The sequence below is a fragment of the Xenopus laevis genome, chromosome 1L (genome assembly GCF_017654675.1).
Source record: "Xenopus laevis strain J_2021 chromosome 1L, Xenopus_laevis_v10.1, whole genome shotgun sequence".
In the NCBI taxonomy this organism is placed as follows: domain Eukaryota; kingdom Metazoa; phylum Chordata; class Amphibia; order Anura; family Pipidae; genus Xenopus; species Xenopus laevis.
Window position 1 is genome coordinate 169,797,194 of NC_054371.1, and position 19,018 is coordinate 169,816,211.

General features: G+C 36.2%; 1 protein-coding gene across 1 annotated transcript; it reads left to right on the forward strand.

Annotated features, from left to right (window-relative positions):
- The first annotated feature begins 9,321 nt into the window (after positions 1-9,321).
- LOC121394980 lies at positions 9,322-14,028 on the forward strand. The gene is made up of 6 exons (XM_041567161.1): positions 9,322-10,336; positions 11,271-11,339; positions 11,431-11,502; positions 11,587-11,658; positions 11,752-11,823; positions 12,975-14,028. The coding sequence occupies exons 1-6, from the start codon at positions 10,018-10,020 to the stop codon at positions 13,193-13,195; spliced, it is 825 nt and encodes a 274-aa protein (XP_041423095.1). The 5' UTR covers positions 9,322-10,017; the 3' UTR covers positions 13,196-14,028.
- Positions 14,029-19,018: the final 4,990 nt, after the last annotated feature.

Below are 19,018 nucleotides of genomic sequence, written 5' to 3' on the forward strand. Positions count from 1 at the left end.
ATGTTAATTACATGGTCTTCAATTGTAAATATATATAGTTAAATTGACATTAAAAATGTAACTTTTACATTAGCCATGTAAGTATATTTTTTTTACATTTGGTTTATGTGAACACACTCACTGTATACTCTATTTATAATATATGATATAAACCAAATGCTGCATGTAACAATAAGCACTTAGGAACATGGAGGCTAATTTAATTACCTCTGACGATCCGCCTGTGCTGGACTCGCTCACATCCGTAACACTTTGCCATACTTATATTCGCTGCGACAACATAAATTTCTGAAGATTCCTGCGCACAGGTTACTAAATGCTTGTGAAGTTGCACTAATGATTTTACGATAAGCAGTCCAACGTTAAGCCAGCAATGTTGAATTAATATACGTTGTACAGTCAAAACTACAAAGGAAATATATGCTGCAGCAATTACATTACACTACACAAAGCCAGGGAAAGTTAATTAAATAAAATAGAGGTCTTATATTGTCGTACACAAGTACCAACTTTATAGTATTGTTTATGTTATAAATTTTATGGGGAATGAGGGTACCCTAGAGAATATTTTTTATCATTTTAACATATCACCCATGAAAATTTAAAACATGCAAGTTTTTTTGGGACGTACAAAAATGTCCAACTTTATTTTCACTAACTCTTATTTTCACTTTCAATTTTTCAAACTCCTATCAACTGTATTGCACTTCTGCAGATCTGAGCTAGCAAACTAAAGTCTGGTACAACAGGTATTGCAAAAGATAACATTATTAGTCCAGTTATGGCTGGCATTGGGTAGTGCCTACTTTGCTACAGATTTACGCCAGCAACTATTACTAAATACACACTTGGGAATTTTCACTAGTGTTACCCACGTTGCCATTTACCAATTTTGCCCTGTGGAATCATGGAGACATAATATATGTCTGTGAAAAGGCTCTGTCCATAAAATGTTACATCTGACTAAAGAAAGATAAGGGGCTTCTGCCCCACTTTAAAGTACCATCTATGTACTTACTAATTATTGTTTGTGACTCCCCTGATGAAAGGCATAGTATGAGCATGGCAGACGGAACTATAATTTATCCAAATTTGCAACATTACTGTTCTGGCTTTACCCGACTGTGCTGTTGCTCCTGTATGTCCAACATTGATGGATTGCCAAATCTACACTAATTTTTACTTTAAGATGTAAAGCAGGCATGTCCAAAGTGCAGCCCAGGGGCCAATTTTTCCCCTTTATCAAATTTACTCTGGCCCTCAGCCTCCATCATGGAATTAAGAATAATGTGGCCCCCCAGTACAGTTCAATCAGGAATCACGTAGAGGTAGCAGGGTCTATACTGCTGCCTGTGTGCTGAAGGTGTTAGCAATAGTCACCTACTGGAACGTAGAGATGCACTGCTCTAGCACACTTCTTTACTTTACTGTACTGGCATTTCTGTACTTCTATTGACACCTTCAGTGCTAAAGAAGTATGCAAGATCAGTGCGTCACTCCATGCCAGTACGTGTCTATTGCTAACACCTTCAGCACACAGGTAGCAGTATAGATCCAAGTGGCACATCATTTCACTAATGTGCCCAATTATTTCGGCTATGCTATTTCTTAATTAAACAAGTTAAATGATGTAAATGGTTCAAAGAATGCCGGGCTAAATGGTTGACCCCCACACATTTCCACAATATCAAATCTGGCCCTCGTTGCAAAAAGTTTAGACACCTCTGATCAGGGCCGGAACTAGGGGTAGGCAGAGTAGGCGGCCGCCTAGGGCGCAATCATGGGGGGGGGGGCGCTCTTTTAAGGGGATTTTTTTTTTAATCCTTGGTTTACTTGGCCTTTTATAGTTTTTCAATTTCATAAACCTCCTTTTCAACCCCCTCTTCCCCGTGATTCCTACTGCAGGCCTAAGCACCCCCCACCTCCCTCTTGGCTGCTGAGGGCACAGGTACATATTTGGGGGCAAAATTTGGGATTTGGGAAATGGCGGCGGCCATGGCCACCATGTGGGTAGCGGCGCCGGCACAAAGACGCCTGGGCGCAGGCGCAAAGACGCCAACACAGCGCGACGGACGCAGATGTAGCGCGACGGTCGTGGACGTGATGACGGCGGTGCAAGGGCACCAAAAATCCCCTTTAAAAGGACGTCTGAGGCGCCTAGATGGCGCCCGAAAATAGGATCACATTGCCTGTATCCTGGGTTCCTGTTCCTGATCTCCTGTGTTTTTCCCTGTCTATATCCTGCTTGATTCCCTGATTATTGACTATTGGCTGGACTTAGCACTTTGCTATTATTCTGCCTGCCTATTTGACCTGTGCCTGGACTTTGATATGCTCTGCTTATTCCCTGGAAACCGCGATCCTGATCCCTCCAGAGGGCTTCCTCCTAGTTCCCGACAAACTCCCCAGAGGGAGCTCCTGGCTCCCTGACACATAGCATGTACAGTAGGCCAACCTGAATGGTTATACAAAATGTATTAGCCCTTTCTGCCCCAGATGTAAATACAATCCAGCTGAGTTATTGCATATGGTATGGGAGTGTCCTGTAATACACTTGTTCTGGAAAGTGCTCACACAGCTAATTTGTGTGAAAAGTGTTATTCTTACACCAATGGAACATAAGTGTATATTAATGAACCATGCAGAAGATTTATCTTAGAGGTGAGCACATGTATACCACAAAAATCCAAAAGAAATGCACTTTGGACGTCAAAAGGGAAGGAGCTATAGGCTAGAGCAGGGGTCTCCAACCTTTTTTTTTACCCGTGAGCCACATTCAAATGTAAAATTAGTTGTGGAGCAACACAAGCATAAAAAAGTCTATTGGGGTGCCAAATAAGGGCTGTGATTGGCAATTTGGTAGCCGCTATGTGGACTGCCAGCCTACAGAGGCTCTACCTGACACTATACTTAGTTTTTATGCAATTAAAACATGCTTGCAAGTCTAAAATTCAAAAATAAGCACCATCTATGAGGCCACTGAGAGCAACATCCAAGGGGTTGGAGAGCAACATGTTGCTCACAAGCTACTGGTTGGGGATCACTGGCCTACAGCAATGATCACCAACCAGAAGCTTGTAAGCAAAATGTTGCTCTGCAACCCCTTGGATGTTGCTCTCAGTGGCCTCATAGAAGGTGCTTATTTTTGATATCCAGGCTTGGAGGCACTTTTTAGTTTCATTAAAACTAGGTGTACTGCCAAACTTAGCCTCAATTTTTGCTCACAGTCCACTTAGTGCCCAATCATAGCACTTACCCCAATAACATTTTGCATGCTATTGTTGCACCACAACTCCTTTTACTTCAGAATATTGCTTAGTCACGGGTTCAATAGGATGGGGATCCATCGGCAAGATCTAAGAACATTTAATAGATAAATATATAATTTTATATGGTAAGGGACGTATAGATGGATGAGGACCTAGAGGTCCTTAGATAAAGTTAAAAAAAAATTATCCTAAAATAATAATTAAAAACACACCATCATAAGGGAAAAACTGTTGACAGATACACTGCTGCTGCAATGTAAACGTTAGTGTATACTCAAAGAAGTACTAAATGCTGTGGGTATGACATGTAAATGAATACACTGCTCTTTAGGGACAAATATAGAAAAACTGATACACCAATATGTTTTGTTGTTGAATATGTTTAAGTAACATGAAATATGTTTTTATAGTCATCTAAATAACTGTTTACTCAATAAGCATTTTCAAAAATAAACAAATATTGTATAATATTGCATATCTCCACTACTGTTTGAAGAGATGCACCGGTGCTTTAAATTTTAATCCAACTCATTTAGAAATTCTTGCTTAATCTCAAGAATTGATTTTGGAAATTGAATCGATGCAGTAGTTTTGGTGCAAGTGATGTCATCATGATGGGCATGTCTCACTGAATCTGTTGCTAACATTTCAAATGTTTCTTGTGCTTCATTTTTTGTGGGTTGTTTTTTTGAAGGGGGGACATATATTTTTTTGGAAGTTTTTGACATATTACTAGTGTGTGGAAAAGTCTGTAAAGTGTGTGTTGCATCTGAAATGTTTGAGGATGAACTCTGTTTTGAATTTGCATTAATTATTTGTTGCTCTAACAATTGCTCAATGTTGCTTAGTCTGGTATCTAATGTGTTGTGCAATTGTTGTACTGCTTTTGTGAGAGTAGAAATACTCTGCTCAATAGTGTTTGCAATGTTTAATGTGAATGGAAAATATTCTTGTTGGAATTTTTCCATATTTTGAAGGAAATTGACTTCCAACTGTTCAAAGTTTGGTGACTTGTTTTGAGAAGTAGGCTCGTCTTCTTCATATTCAGATTCAGATATTGGTAAATTCATTTCATGAGGTTCTGGAGATGGCATATTCTGTTCCAATAATGTGCTCTCTTGATCGGAATCTTGTAGATCTATGTTATATGTATCTGAAGGAGATTAAAAAAGGTTTGTCAATCATAGAATAAGAATTACCCATATTAAGAAAATAATGTACATAACCTATGCAATGGACACATTTTTGTGGCAAAATAAATACTCTATGCTATGTTATTTAATTCATGTTTCCTGGGCTTGTGTAGTGTAATGTATTTGCTGCTACAAATACATCTATTCTACTTTACGTTGCTACTGTATGCTAATTTGCAGTTGCTAGCATAACTTCTGACCACTGATTGGATTTTTGGATTTTCATAAATTTCTGCAGCCCTACTGAATTTAAGCTTGACGAAGTGTAGAGAAGCCAACGCTAGTGCAACTTGAAAGGTAAGTAAATTAGCTTAGAAGGTAAGTGTCGCTCCCGCCGCCGCCGGCGAATCCAAGATGGCGGCGCCCATGGCCGCCACGTGTCTACAGACGCCATATTCAAGCTTAAAAGGACGCCTGAGGCGCAAAGATGGCGCCTGAAAATAGGAATCGTTTGCCATTGTTTCCTTGGTTTCTGAATCATCTCCTGTTTGTAATTTTGCCTGTTTCCCTTGCCTTTGACCCCTTTGCCTGGACTTTTGGACTTTGCTAGTAATCTGCCTGCCTATTGACCTGTGCCTGGACTTGGATATTCTTTGCCTGACCCCCTGGATACCGCGACCCTGATCCCTCCAGAGGGGCTTCCTCCTAGATCCGGACTACTCCCCAGAGGGGGCTCCCGGCTCCCTGACAGTTACGTAAGGTAAGTAAATTAGCACGTTGGTGTTTATTACAACATTTTGAACAGAAGAGTCTAAAGATTAATAGAGTTGTTGCAGAGCTAAAGGTGATGAGCTACTGAAAAAAACATGTGGGGCAGAGATTCTTCAATTCATCTTCTATGATAGTCTAGTTAAAATAAAGGTGATAGAGAATAATTCTATACACACGTGAGGAAAATTCTGGCAACGTGAAGCACCACGTGTGCCTTCCCCCATGCTATTATTCTTTTTGCAAGAGGAAGGCAGTGGGAAGGCAGTTCAGGGGAAATTGTCCCCCCAAACAAGAGGTGATAATTTGCTGGTCCGACTAATCTCCCCGAATTTGATTGTGTCACCATACTGTAATGGGCCTAAATCCCAATGGAGTAATGCATGTAGCTTGTTTCTCTATACACAAGATGCTTTGAAACGATCATTTCTAACTAAGTAATTTTTTAATTGTTAAATGCATTTTACTTAATTTAAAAATAGATATTTCCTGTGTTATTCCACTTGATGTCACAGGACTTTAATTACAGACAAGTTTGATTGGACCTATTCTGTATGTGTTGGTGACTTAGGTTGTTACAGATATGTGTTGTTAATTTCATGTGTCTATCCACATTTTTTTCATATTAAGCTATCGTTACAACTTCAAGCAAAAGAACACACAAATGAAAATTTTATAATACCTTTGGATGTGCTTGGTTTTGAATGACCACTGTCTACATCGACTATTCCATGTAGAAGATGTGGATGAAAAGTATCTTTCACATTTCTTTCAAATCTATTAAGTTCAGGTTCTGTTTCATTCAACTGATTTGTGTTTGTTTTGGCATTTAATTTTGTTTTCAGATTCCTGCGGAGGTCATACCAGCGTTTCTTCAGATCTTTTAAATTTCTTTCGCTAATGCCTACAGCATTAATTTTAGTTAGTATAGATTTCCATATGTTAGTTTTCATATTGAGAGATGTTCTTTTTGATTTTTCCCCAAAAAGAAATTTGTAATTTTTTTTAACCTAGAAGATAGAAAACAAGGAATAATTTTTGTAGTATGTAGGAAGCTGTATTATTTTAGGATTTCTTGCATACTTAAAAACTGTATAAAGTAACAGATATACATTCTGATGCTCTTAGCCCTTTATGGTTGCTTATTTATAAACTATTATTTTTTATTATTTCGAGCTCACTTTGTTTCCCTTTTCCCCATAGGTTAGTAGGAAGTTAAGCATCTAATAACTTGAGAGGGTCTATATGGTTCATACATTTTGAATCATACATACTTTTGAATCTATGCTGCTGCTAATGATCAATTACAACCTCTATGAAGAGTTATGTCATATGTACAGTAGCTTCCCTTGAAGATGCTGACTGACTCCTGGCATTAAAGGACAAGGAAAGTCTAAAATAGAATAATGCTAGAAATGTTGTATTTTGTTTACTAAACATAAACATGAACTTACTGCACCACAAGCCTAATCAAACAAATGATTTATGCTTTCAAAGTTGGCCACAGGGGGTCACCATCTTGAAACTTTGTTATACATCTTTGTCTGACATTGACACTGCACATGCTCAGTGTGGTCTGGGATGCCTAGGGATCGTCATAAACAAAGCTGCTTGAGATCTGAATGGCTGGGAAGTAAGGCGGGGCTCCCCCTGCTGTTCATAAGTATGATTGTTTCCCTGCAGAGCAGTTAGGGACGGTCTGACAATTCCTATCCATAGCAGTAAATGAAGGGAGAATTTCACTGCATACAGTCAGGTTTCTTATAAAAATGGTACACATTTGTTAATTAAAGTATCTTTGAGATAGGTTTCTTTTTCATTAAAGAAAGTGGAAATGGGATTTTATATATTTCCCTTTCCTTGTCCTTTAAGTTGTGTTTTGTTCTGTTCTTTAATACATTTACATATGCCACCCTTATTCATTGAATTTGTAACTAAGTGTGTTTGAAACATTTTCTATTTCATACACAGTGTATATTTATAAAAATGCAAATTTTACTCAAAATGGTGTGTTTTGAAATAAGCGATATTCACATAAAATTAGAATGCTATAGAGTTCATAAACACAGTTTCCACAAGAAACATTTAGTACATACTAGTGTTAATGGAGACAGAAAAAACTTTATTTTATTGTTTACCTCTTCTGTCAAGACAACAAGTTCTTCAAATGAAAATTTTTCTTGTTTTTTGTTTGTTGAAATTTTTTTACCCACTTCTTCACTGGTCAATTGGTCACATTGTGATGTAGGCATCACTTCTTTAGCTTTTGTTCTGCTTCTGTTGATTATGGAGTTTTCGGCTTTGCCTTCTGTTTCTGATAAGTTTGTATCATCTGCCGATATATTAGCTAGGTCATCTAGATTTATAGTATATAAATCCTCAGTGTAGTTTAAGATTTGTTTTTTTAGAACTGATGGTGTATTAGGCATTTCCTGTTTTCTCTTTAAAAGTGCATGTCTCTGACAAAGATATTCTTTTTTTTCGTGTTTTTTGACATTCTTGTCTAATTTTTTAACTACAATTTAAAAAAAAAAACAAAATACAATTATGAAACAGCTGTGTTCACTTTAATACAAGTACTTTAATTATATAAATATATAAACATAGCTTATTATTTATTTACATTGTTGCATGTTGCCAAGAGTATGTAGAAATTCACCGGCACACAGGCATTTAGTTCAACAGGGCAAGCCCTTGCAAATTTATTAGTGCAGTGCAACGTTTCTGGGACACGCCCCTTTGTCAAGTATAGTGAGGACGTAGTGCAAGAGCACAACAATATACCAGAATATTCTACTCTTAATTAATTGTTAGATTTTAAACAATAGATAGATATTAAGTATAATATTCATGATCGATACTTCTAATCTGATTTTGAACTAACAATTAAACTGTTAATGTCTCTGTAAGAATGCGTAGTACAAGCAATTCACTTCCTACCCACATGTCAGCATGGCAGTATGGGAAGTTAGGTTGTAATAAGACACAAGTCCATCAAGTAAGCAAGTTTGTGCAGAACTATAGGTTCCATGCAGGACGCTGCCACTTTGCACAGTGATTTGTCTAAACTGGAAAACTGGGCTGCAAACTGGAAAATGAAGTTCAATGTAGATAAATGCAGGTTATGAACTTTGGCAAAAATATTTAAATGCAAGTTATATACTAAATGGCAGTGTGTTGGGAGTTTCCTTAAATGAGAAAGATCTAGGTGGTTTTGTAGATAACAAGTTGTCTAATTCTGGCCAGTGTCATTCTGTGGCAACTAAAGCAAATAAAGTTCTGTTTTGTATAAAAAAGGGCATTAACTCAAGGGATGAAAACATAATTATGCCTCTTTATAGGTCCCTGGTGAGGCCTCATCTGGAGTATGGGGGCAGTTTGGACTCCAGTCCTTAAGAGGGATATAAATGAGCTGGAGAGAGTGCAGAGACGTGCAACTAAATTTGTTAGAGGGATGGACGACTTAAATTATGAGGGTAGACTGTCAAGGTTGGGGTTGTTTTCTCTGGAAAAAAGGCGCTTGCGTGGGGACATGATTAGACTTTACAAGTACATTAGAGGACATTATAGACAAATGGCAGGGGACCTTTTTACCCATAAAGTGGATCACCGTACCAGAGGCCACCTCTTTAGACTAGAAGAAAAGAACTCTCATTTAAAGCAACGTAGGGGGTTCTTCACAGTCAGGACAGTGAGGTTGTGGAATGCACTGCCGTGTGAAGTTGTGATGGCTGATTCAGTTAATGCATTTAAGAATGGCTTGGATGATTTTTGGACAGACATACTATCAAAGGCTATTGTAATACTAAACTCTATAGTTAGTATAATTATGGGTATATAAAATTTATGTGAAAGGGGGGAGGGGTGTGTGTATGGATGTTGGGTTTTCATTTGAAGGGGTTGAACTTGATGGACTTTGTCGTTTTCAACCCAATTTAACTATGTAACTATGTAAGTACACAATTAATTGTATTTTTACCTGCCTAAATATAATATTATCTATTTAATCAGATGGTCTAATACAGAGCCTCAGGGACTCCACTAAGAACCTTACTCCAAGTAAAGAATGTACCATTAAGATCCACCCTCTGTACCCGATCCTATAGCCAGTTGCCACATTTTAAAGATAAAATTACCGGCCAGTGGTGGGGGTGGTACTTAAGGGGCGGGACTTAACACAAAAAGGGGAGGGACAGTGTGGCGTGCAACAACAAAAAAGACAAGCTACAGTGTTGTGTCAAATAAATGGTGGGTCCACATTGTCCAAGGCAAAGGAAATGTAAGTTTTCCTTGGCGGCCAAGAGATTTTATAGATGGTATTACAAATCACTGGCAGCTACATTTCCCATAAATGTGTATTACTGACCCAGCCCCAGCAGGTTTTTCCCTATCTAGGCCGGGCAACCCTAGCATTGGTCCAGGTCAGAGGAAGGCTAGCAATACCATTGTTATGTGCGTATTACCTCTCACAGCACTTACTGGTAGGGTTGCCACATGACCGGTATTTTACCGGCCTGGCCGATAAAAATGAAGCTTTATCCCAATTTAATTAATACTGGCCTCTATTGTAAAATAAATTTGAAAAAATGCATTTTTAACAAACCCCGAAAGGAGCTGCTTGTTATCACCTGATTTAAACTTTTCAAATGTTTGTAAACCAGACTATTTTGTCTGTGGGATTTTTTGCAAGTTCCTTAAATAACTGTATCCTTCTTGTTTTAACTGTTACCCATAACTTTACCTTTAAGCGAATTTAATGCGCCTACAAAATTCGTTATATTCGGCGTTTAGACGAATAAAAGTGTCGTGACGGTGGCCTTTATAAATACCACGCCCAACTCACTGTGATGTCATTTCCGCTTTTCATGCGCGCAAGGATGGAAAAGCACGCTGCATTTGGAAAGACGACAGAGAGAGCATCCGCCATGTCTCATCGTGAGATGGCGACGATGGTGAGACTTCTTGACAAATACAAATATGAAGATTGGCGGACAATAGCTAAGAAACCACCTTTTTATAAGAAGACCATTATGCAAAAGATTGCAAGGATTTTAAAGAAGCAATATGGAGTGGATAGAGACATCAGACAGCTGCAGAAAAGGTGGTCAGATCTGAAGTGCAGAGAAAAGAATCAACTTAAAAAAATTCGTGAAACAATAAGAAAAAGTAAGTATTTAATATTGTTAATCAGATACACATTTTGAAATCATTACAAATTTTAAATACTTTAATGGTTATTGTTTAAAAAAAGTTTTCAAAAATCATGTTTTTGCCGGTTACATTTTCAGTTGATTAATGATGACATTGTGCATAGTTCGATTATATTTATTGTCGTTTGTTAATGGATTGGTGATTGTCGTATTAATCTACGTATAAATTTCTTTTTTCAAAATTTGTGTTCGTGATTGGTTGTCTCGTTTGTCGTATTGATCAGGGTAATGGTCGTTTGATGTCGTGCAATTGTCGTTCGTGATTGTTTGATTGTCGTATGTGCCGTGCATTTGTCGTTTGCAATTGATTATCGTTTGATGTCGTGTAATTGTCGTTTGTGTAATTGACGTTTGTAATGGATTTTCGCTTTATGTCGTGCAATAGTCGGTTGTGACTGGTTGTCTTGTATTGGTCAGTGCATTTGTCGTTTGTAATTTTCGTTTTGTGTCGTTTGATGTTGTTCTGTTTTTCGTTTGTGGTATTGTGTCATGCATTTTTGTATTATGACGGTGATTGTCATATTGTGATGTCAAATTTCGATGTGTGCAATTATCTGTACATTTGCTAAAAAGGCTCAAGTTTTGCAATGTCCTACTAAAACTAATCTAATACAAACACAGCACTTTTTAGTACCACCCCCACCAGAATCAAATTTAAAAAACTAAGTAATTATCATATTTTGGTGTTACTTTGGTGTCCTTTAAGTTTACATTTAAGCACTTTTTATAGTAATACTAATCTAGAGTGTTTTTTATTTTTAAACTGACTTTTAGTTGCACCTTAACTTTAGTTTTTATTTTTTATTTTTATGTTTTTTTTTTTGTCTTACAAATGCACACATAATCTGCTTTGCAGCAAAATAGACAAATGTTCTGTTTTTTTCCAATAGAATCTAAACAAACCAACCATGACAGGACAAAAACGAACAAACACCCTTCTTCAGACAAACCATGTCAAAGTAAGAAAAAGCATTCCATTATAAACATTACATCATAAATTTTGTTTAAGCAAAATAATGTATTAGTTTTATAATATGTTCTTCCATACAGATTCTTCTTCACAAACAAAACCTGTTGCAACAAAAGGTCAACCTGCATCTGCAGACATCGAAGTTTCTCTAAGTAAGATATTTCATGCCTGTTTTAAGCCTTCTATCAAATTTCTTTAGGAAATATGTTATACATTTTGTCTAAATTGCCATACAGATTCTTCCATACAAACCATGCAAGACCCTTCATCTGGCACACCCACTTCTTCAAACATCGAGGATCATCATAGTAAGATATTTAATGCATTTGATAACTTTGTGTGAAAATTATTAGGTGTGTAAAATGTTTTAAAATATATTTTTTATGTGATTTGACATACAGATTATTCTTCACAAACCAAGCATGCCACTTCAAAAACTGCTGAACCCACATCTGACATTGGCAATTTTCAAAGTAAGATATTTTACTCGTAAGCACTGTTACAAATGTGTTAAAACACTAGTTATAATTAACTTAACTAAATTAAATTTTGTATTATGTTTCTTATCCGTAAATTAGTCATAATGGAAAAAGGTTACATATAATCAAAGTCATCTTTTTAATAAAGTATTATTCAAGGCAAAATAATGTTCCTAGTATGCAAACACATCTCCTGAGTAGTATAAAAATATAGCATTTTTACAATAAATTGTAGGCTTTAATATAGAAATGCTTTCTTTAAACATATGTCCTAACATTGACAACACTTTCTAAGACATCCTAGTTATATAGTGTCTATAAGAGACCATTACAGCAGTATACAATTATATGCACACTCCAAACTACTACTTTTATTTTTAAAAAAACAAAAAGTTAATCTTGCAACTACACACATGATAAGCAATTTTTATTAAAACAAAAATGTAATGAAATCAAAAGCGAGGTCAGCCATTGCTTTTTCAAACAGAATATAGATTGCATACTATTGTCTAATGAAATCATTCTCTACTTGTAGCTATTAGAATGGAAAACCCTGAACAAAACAAGCCGGAACCTTCTATGAATGTAGTGCAGATAGATTATGGTTTATCCCCATTGGACTTTTTTAAACACAACTGCAAAAGGTGTTTTTCACAATTGCATTAGTTATAATAACTAGGGATGTAGCGAAGTGTTCATTGGCAAACTAATTTGTGCAAACATCGACTGTTTGCGACTGCCGAATGTTTGCGGAGTTTTTGGGTTGACGCTCAATTAGAATAAAAAAAAACCTTCGACCATTCAATGGTTGAAGTACTTCCCCTTTAAAAATCCTTTGACTTTTTACTTAGACAGGTAAAGATTGAATGTTTTTCCTTCAATCGAATGCCTAAATTTGTTCAAATCGTTCAATTAGAACGATTTTAGCGTTTGATCGAAGTTCGCGAACGTTCGCATTTTCGGTGGAAGTTCGCAAAACGTGTTGGCGAACATATTTTCGGAGCTTTACTACATCCCTAATAATAACTAACCACAACAAAAGATTAAACATTGAGATATAGTTTAATAATCTTTATGTTGCTTTTGATACATTGTCTGTTATGTAGTGAATCTAAAATGGAATTACAATTTTCTTTTCTTTTTAGATTTTTCAGAAGAGCTTATGGAAACTTGCAACAAACTAGAACGTGATGATGCTGCATCCCAGTGCTCTATTGATTTGTTCAGTTATCCTTCAGAAGAAATTGTTGAATTGAAACAAGATGTCAAATTTATTAAGTTGTTACTTCTACGTATTGCAAAACATCTTTTCAATACTGAGGAAATATCAGATAATGAATGTGTTCAAGTTTCTAACAGTACTTAAATCTGAGATCTGTTTACGAGTATTCTAAATAATCCTTATTTGTTAATTGTATTTGATATTTTTATAAGCATCATGATATTCTTTTAACATATCATGAGCGAGTTGATTTATAAGAGAAACCTTTTTGATATTTAAGATTTGATACATATAGCACACTGGTGTTCTTCTGTGACTTCTACAAGAAGTTTTGTACACTGCACGATTATTGTTTCTTTAAATTTTAAGCATGGTGTTCAATAGAACATACAATCATTACAATTCAGCTCGTCCATCTGAACAAGGCATAGCAAAGGTGTCTGATGTTATTTCTAATGTTTGTACAATTCTTCCTTGCTCCAACTGACTCTGAATGAGAAGCGTCCATTTGATATAGCACACTGGTGTTCTTCAAAAGTACTTGTAGAAGTCACAGAAAACTGCACGATTAGTGTTTCTTTAAATTTTAAGCATGGTGTTCAATAGAACATACAATCATTACAATTCAGCTCGTCCATCTGAACAAGGCATAGCAAAGGTGTCTGATGTTATTTCTAATGTTTGTACAATTCTTCCTTGCTCCAACTGACTCTGAATGAGAAGCGTCCATTTGATATAGCACACTGGTGTTCTTCTGTGACTTCTACAAGAAGTTTTGTACACTGCACGATTATTGTTTCTTTAAATTTTAAGCATGGTGTTCAATAGAACATACAATCATTACAATTCAGCTCGTCCATCTGAACAAGGCATAGCAAAGGTGTCTGATGTTATTTCTAATGTTTGTACAATTCTTCCTTGCTCCAACTGACTCTGAATGAGAAGCGTCCATTTGATATAGCACACTGGTGTTCTTCTGTGACTTCTACAAGACGTTTTGTACACTGCACGATTATTGTTTCTTTAAATTTTAAGCATGGTGTTCAATAGAACATACAATCATTACAATTCAGCTCGTCCATCTGAACAAGGCATAGCAAAGGTGTCTGATGTTATTTCTAATGTTTGTACAATTCTTCCTTGCTCCAACTGACTCTGATGGGCAAATTCACTAAAGAGTGAAGTACCAGCACTAGAGTGAAATTCCGCCACTCTCAATTCATTTCTATGGGATTTTGAAAGGCTTATTTATCAATGGGTGAAGTGAAAGTTCACTCTTTGATGAATACGCCTTTAAAAATCCCATAGAAATGAATGGAGATTGGCGGAATTTCATTCTAGTGGCGGAACTTCACTACTGACTTCACTCTTTGATGAATCTGCCCCACAATGAGAAGGGTGCATTTGATACATATAGCACACTGGTGTTCTTCAAAAGTACTTGTAGAAGACACAGAACACTGCACGCTAAATCATTCATTATTTGCTTTCAAATTTTATCATGATGTACAATTGAACATACAGCAAGTGCTTCATTCTAATTAAGCACCTCAAATTAAAATCATTAAACCAACCTGGTTGATGTAAAAAGTTTTCTATGTTTAAGTAAACCATTCTAAAAAATATTGTGAATGTTATTTATAAAAGAGTAAATGATAAACAAACATTAATAATGTTAATGGTATTTTGCAAAATACAAGTTTCTTCCTTTGCAAGTTGTTTTGTGTTTCATTTTCTCCTGTTAAATAGATGTCAGTTATTTATATATAAAATTACATATATATGGTCAAATTTGACATGGTAATGTTCAGCCTTTGCCGTCAATTAGGCTGCATAAAGGTAAGATTATCTTAAAAAAATAGCACATATTCAGCTCACACCTATAAATGACTGGTCCTATAAATGCGAATACTTAAGTAAACCAAAGGTACAACAGTCGAAACATTTTGATTAATTTATCAGTTTACCACATCACAATTAGATTTGTTTTTGCTACACAGATTTATAAGGTTATATCTTAATTATTATACCCTGTCAGTTCTAAGTAACGTGTGTTAATGACAATGCATGGACAAAATCTAGACAGAATACCACACAGTAAGTTATACATTTTTAATAAAAACAAAAAAAACAAACATTACAAATACACAAGGAAAAGAGGTTCTACACAATATACAGACAAAACAAATTAACTTTTTTCAAGGGACATGTAAATAAAAACAGAAATAGACAGGGAAAACGTTACATGTTAAGAATACAGAAATACGTAGCAGTATTATTTGTAAATATAAAAGTTACTTTATAAGTTACAAAACTTTCAATAATAAACTAAAACTATATCAACACTTTTTGTGAATTTCCACCATTTCTATGTTCTCCAGTCTAGTCACCCAGTCCCTTTCTCTTCCTACCCAGACTGCTTCTTTCTCCCACCTTCTTTTACACAGCAGCTACCTCTCTTTGTCACGGTCTTGTTCACGGTCCTTTTAAACTCCCTCTTCAAACAGGCTTGAACTATTTTTCCCCAACCTTTCCTTCTGTGAACACCTGCCACTTCTGTTTCTACTGAAAAACTTGTGGGTTTTCCAGTGTGTCTGCTTCAGTCTTCCAAAACAGATTCTTACAGCCTTCTGTCCCTCTCTCACCCCCTCCTTCAATCCAGTAGCCACTTCCCTTTCCTAGTAGTATTCTTTTGCCCGGTGGCTTCTTCTTCAGCACAGTACCTCCCTATCATTGTGTTATCACACAAGGCTGTAGCCACATTTAAGTTTTACAAAGAAGTGTAATATAACAGGAATTTTAATTTAAACAAACACAAAAAAAGATTGGCAAACGACAAGGCTGATTTACTAGTTTAAAAGACAGGAATAGACCCCTTATAAATGATGGGGCCATAGGTAAACAATGGAAAATGTGAATTCTGAGGATGTAAATTAAGGTAGGTTCCATGATTCTGTAATGCATATATCTCTCGCTCACTGCTCTTCTGATTACCTAAGCAAAGATGGGTAAAATAAAAAAACACAAATTAGTAGAATTCACAGTAGGCAAGAGCTTAGTCTACATACAAGCCGGATTGAAAACAGTCTAGTGTTCAGTCCCTTCCAAGACAAGTTTGCATATTAATAGGTTAAACATGCAATCTCTTTTCTAAAATATTTTTTTAAGGAGGTGTGGGTTATAAGTATCTCAATAGTTTCAAAACTTGTAAACAAACATTTGTTAATATTCAATAAAAATCTTTTGCACTTTCTAATGGCATACTCAAGACAATCTTAGAAGTCTTTCACAACACATGAAATGGTTACTACTGCATAATTTAAAACTGTAGAGAATTTCTACTCCTTGGGCCAACTAATCTCAATAACACTATTAAAGTAGTGGCTCATCATAAAGTTAAATTTTAATATGTTATAGAATATAATAATTTATGTATAATTCAAAAAACTTTACAATTCCCCTTTATTTTATCAGTATTACAGTTATTATTCATTGCTTCAGGCTCTTTACAGCTTTCAAGTGGGGTTTACTGTCAACATATATTATTGATATTTTTAAATACTTTTACCTATTCAAGCCTCTCCTATTTGTATTTCAGTCTCAAAATCATATCAATGCATGCTTGCTAGGGGAATTTGGACTCTAGCAACTACAATTGTTAATAATTTAAAACCAATTAAAGACTGTCTCAGATTGTCCCTCTTTCTCCTCGAACTGCCTTCCCGCCAGCTTGAATGTGAAATCTCTAGTGGTATAGCACTCACTGCACTTTGTTTTCTAAAATTGCCCAAAGTTTCGTCATGAGGCAACTTTTTTTCCATGCACTTAACTTAATTGATAACATAATTGTTTTTCATCTTTTTATTAAGATTTTAAAATGCCTTTTGGCTATATTTTAGCTAGTTTTTAGATAGTCTTCAGCTGGATGTGTTCCAGTTACTAGGGTGGGTCACTGCCCATTGAGATCAGGCTTCCTGGTGGGCCACAGGCACACCAGTTCAACATGGAGCGTTGTCCAAAGCTATATTATACCGTGCAAACCTACTCCCCAGCCTTTGCCTCTCAATGACCTTGGACAACTTGAAATGCAACAATAGCTGAAGAGTCCAAGTAGTTTTCTATTCAGACCTAAGCATCTTCACTCTGAGCTTTAACTGTGGCGGTGTCATAAGCGTGGCGTACTTGTTCTTGCACAATATAGTAGATGTACTTTAATAAAAATAGTAGTCTATCTTCTGATGTGGGCCAGGTGCTGAGACTATATCCCAGGCTAGCATAGTCTGGACACCCTAGTTGACATGATACTATGATATCACTTGTATTATAAGGGCTAATGTACCCCCTACTGTAAATGATAAGGATATTAGAAGTCACTAAGGGGTTGTTCTGTGACCATATAAAGGCACAAGGCTGCAGGCTGAGTTATACAGGGAACTCTGAGTATCACTCATGTATTATAAGGGCTAATGTACCCCCTACTGTAAATGATAAGGATATTAGAAGTCACTAAGGGGTTGTTCTGTGACCATATAAAGGCACAAGGCTGCAGGCTGAGTTATACAGGGAACTCTGAGTATCACTCATGTATATAAGGGATAATGTACCCCCTACTGTAAATGATAAGGATATTAGAAGTCACTGAGGGGTTCTGTGACCATATAAAGACACAAGGCTGCAGGCTGAGTTATACAGGGAACTCTGAGTCTCACTCATGTATTATAAGGGATAATGTACACCCTACTGTAAATGATAAGGATATTAGAAGTCACTGAGGGGTTGTTCTGTGACTATATAAAGGCACAAGACTGCATAATCTTTAACATATTTTACATTAATTACACAAGTTAGAAAGGCAATATGGATGGATGTGTACAGGATCATCATGTCTACACATCTGTGCTCCTTTGATTATTTTTTACCCGGCCTAGTTTTTTCTCCCATTCCAACCCTGGGTACAATCCCATTACATACTACATACATACATACATACATACATACATACATACTAAATCATTTAAATAAATTACCAAAATATATATAATTACCTCTTTCCAACATTTCTTTGAACACTGTCTAGTAATTTGACATTAGCATAAATGTTCGGCTCAAAAAAAGTTCGGAAACACGACTTTTACACGAATATTTCTTACACACAATTTGACCGACATTTTTATTTTGGAGGGCCTAATGTGTCGGCAAAATTGTCGGCCAAAAAAATGAGTTTACGAGTAATTCATAAATATGTCGGAAAAAGTGGCGGCTAAAAAACCACGCCCACTTTTAACGACACTAATTCAAAAGTGTCGTACATGTCGGAAAACTGGCGGGGAAATGCTCTGTGAATTTGTCGGCTGTTGCTACGACACTTTCTACGACATTTTAAAGACATTTTTTCGTTCCCGACACTTTTGTGAATTCCCCCCATTGTGTTACCAATATCATGGTGCCACAAACTGGTATTTCTTTTTTAGAGAGAGTCGATCCATATAGGAAAATCAAAGTTTGTGTGTATGTGTAAATTTACTTGGTTGCTATGGTTTGCTAGTCCTGGTGCCAACTCTACAACTTTTAATACATTGCAGTGCCTGTTTACTAACATTTGGATTTCTTTTTTTTTTTTTTAACATATTGGGGGGAATTCACAAAAGTGTCGGGAACGAAAAAATGTCTTTAAAATGTCGTAAAAAGTGTTGTAGCAACAGCCGACAAATTCACAGAGCATTTCTCCGCCAATTTTCCGACATGTGCGACACTTTTGAATTAGTGTCGTTAAAAGTGGGCGTGGTTTTTTCGGCGCCACTTTTCCCGCCATTTTTATGAATTACTCGTAAACTCTTTTTTTTTACCGACAATTTTTCAGACACTTTAGGCTCTCCAAAATGAAAATGTCAGACAAATTGTCGTTTAAAAAGTCTTGGTAAATGTCGTTTGTACGATGAAAAGATATACGACATTTTAGAAAATTGT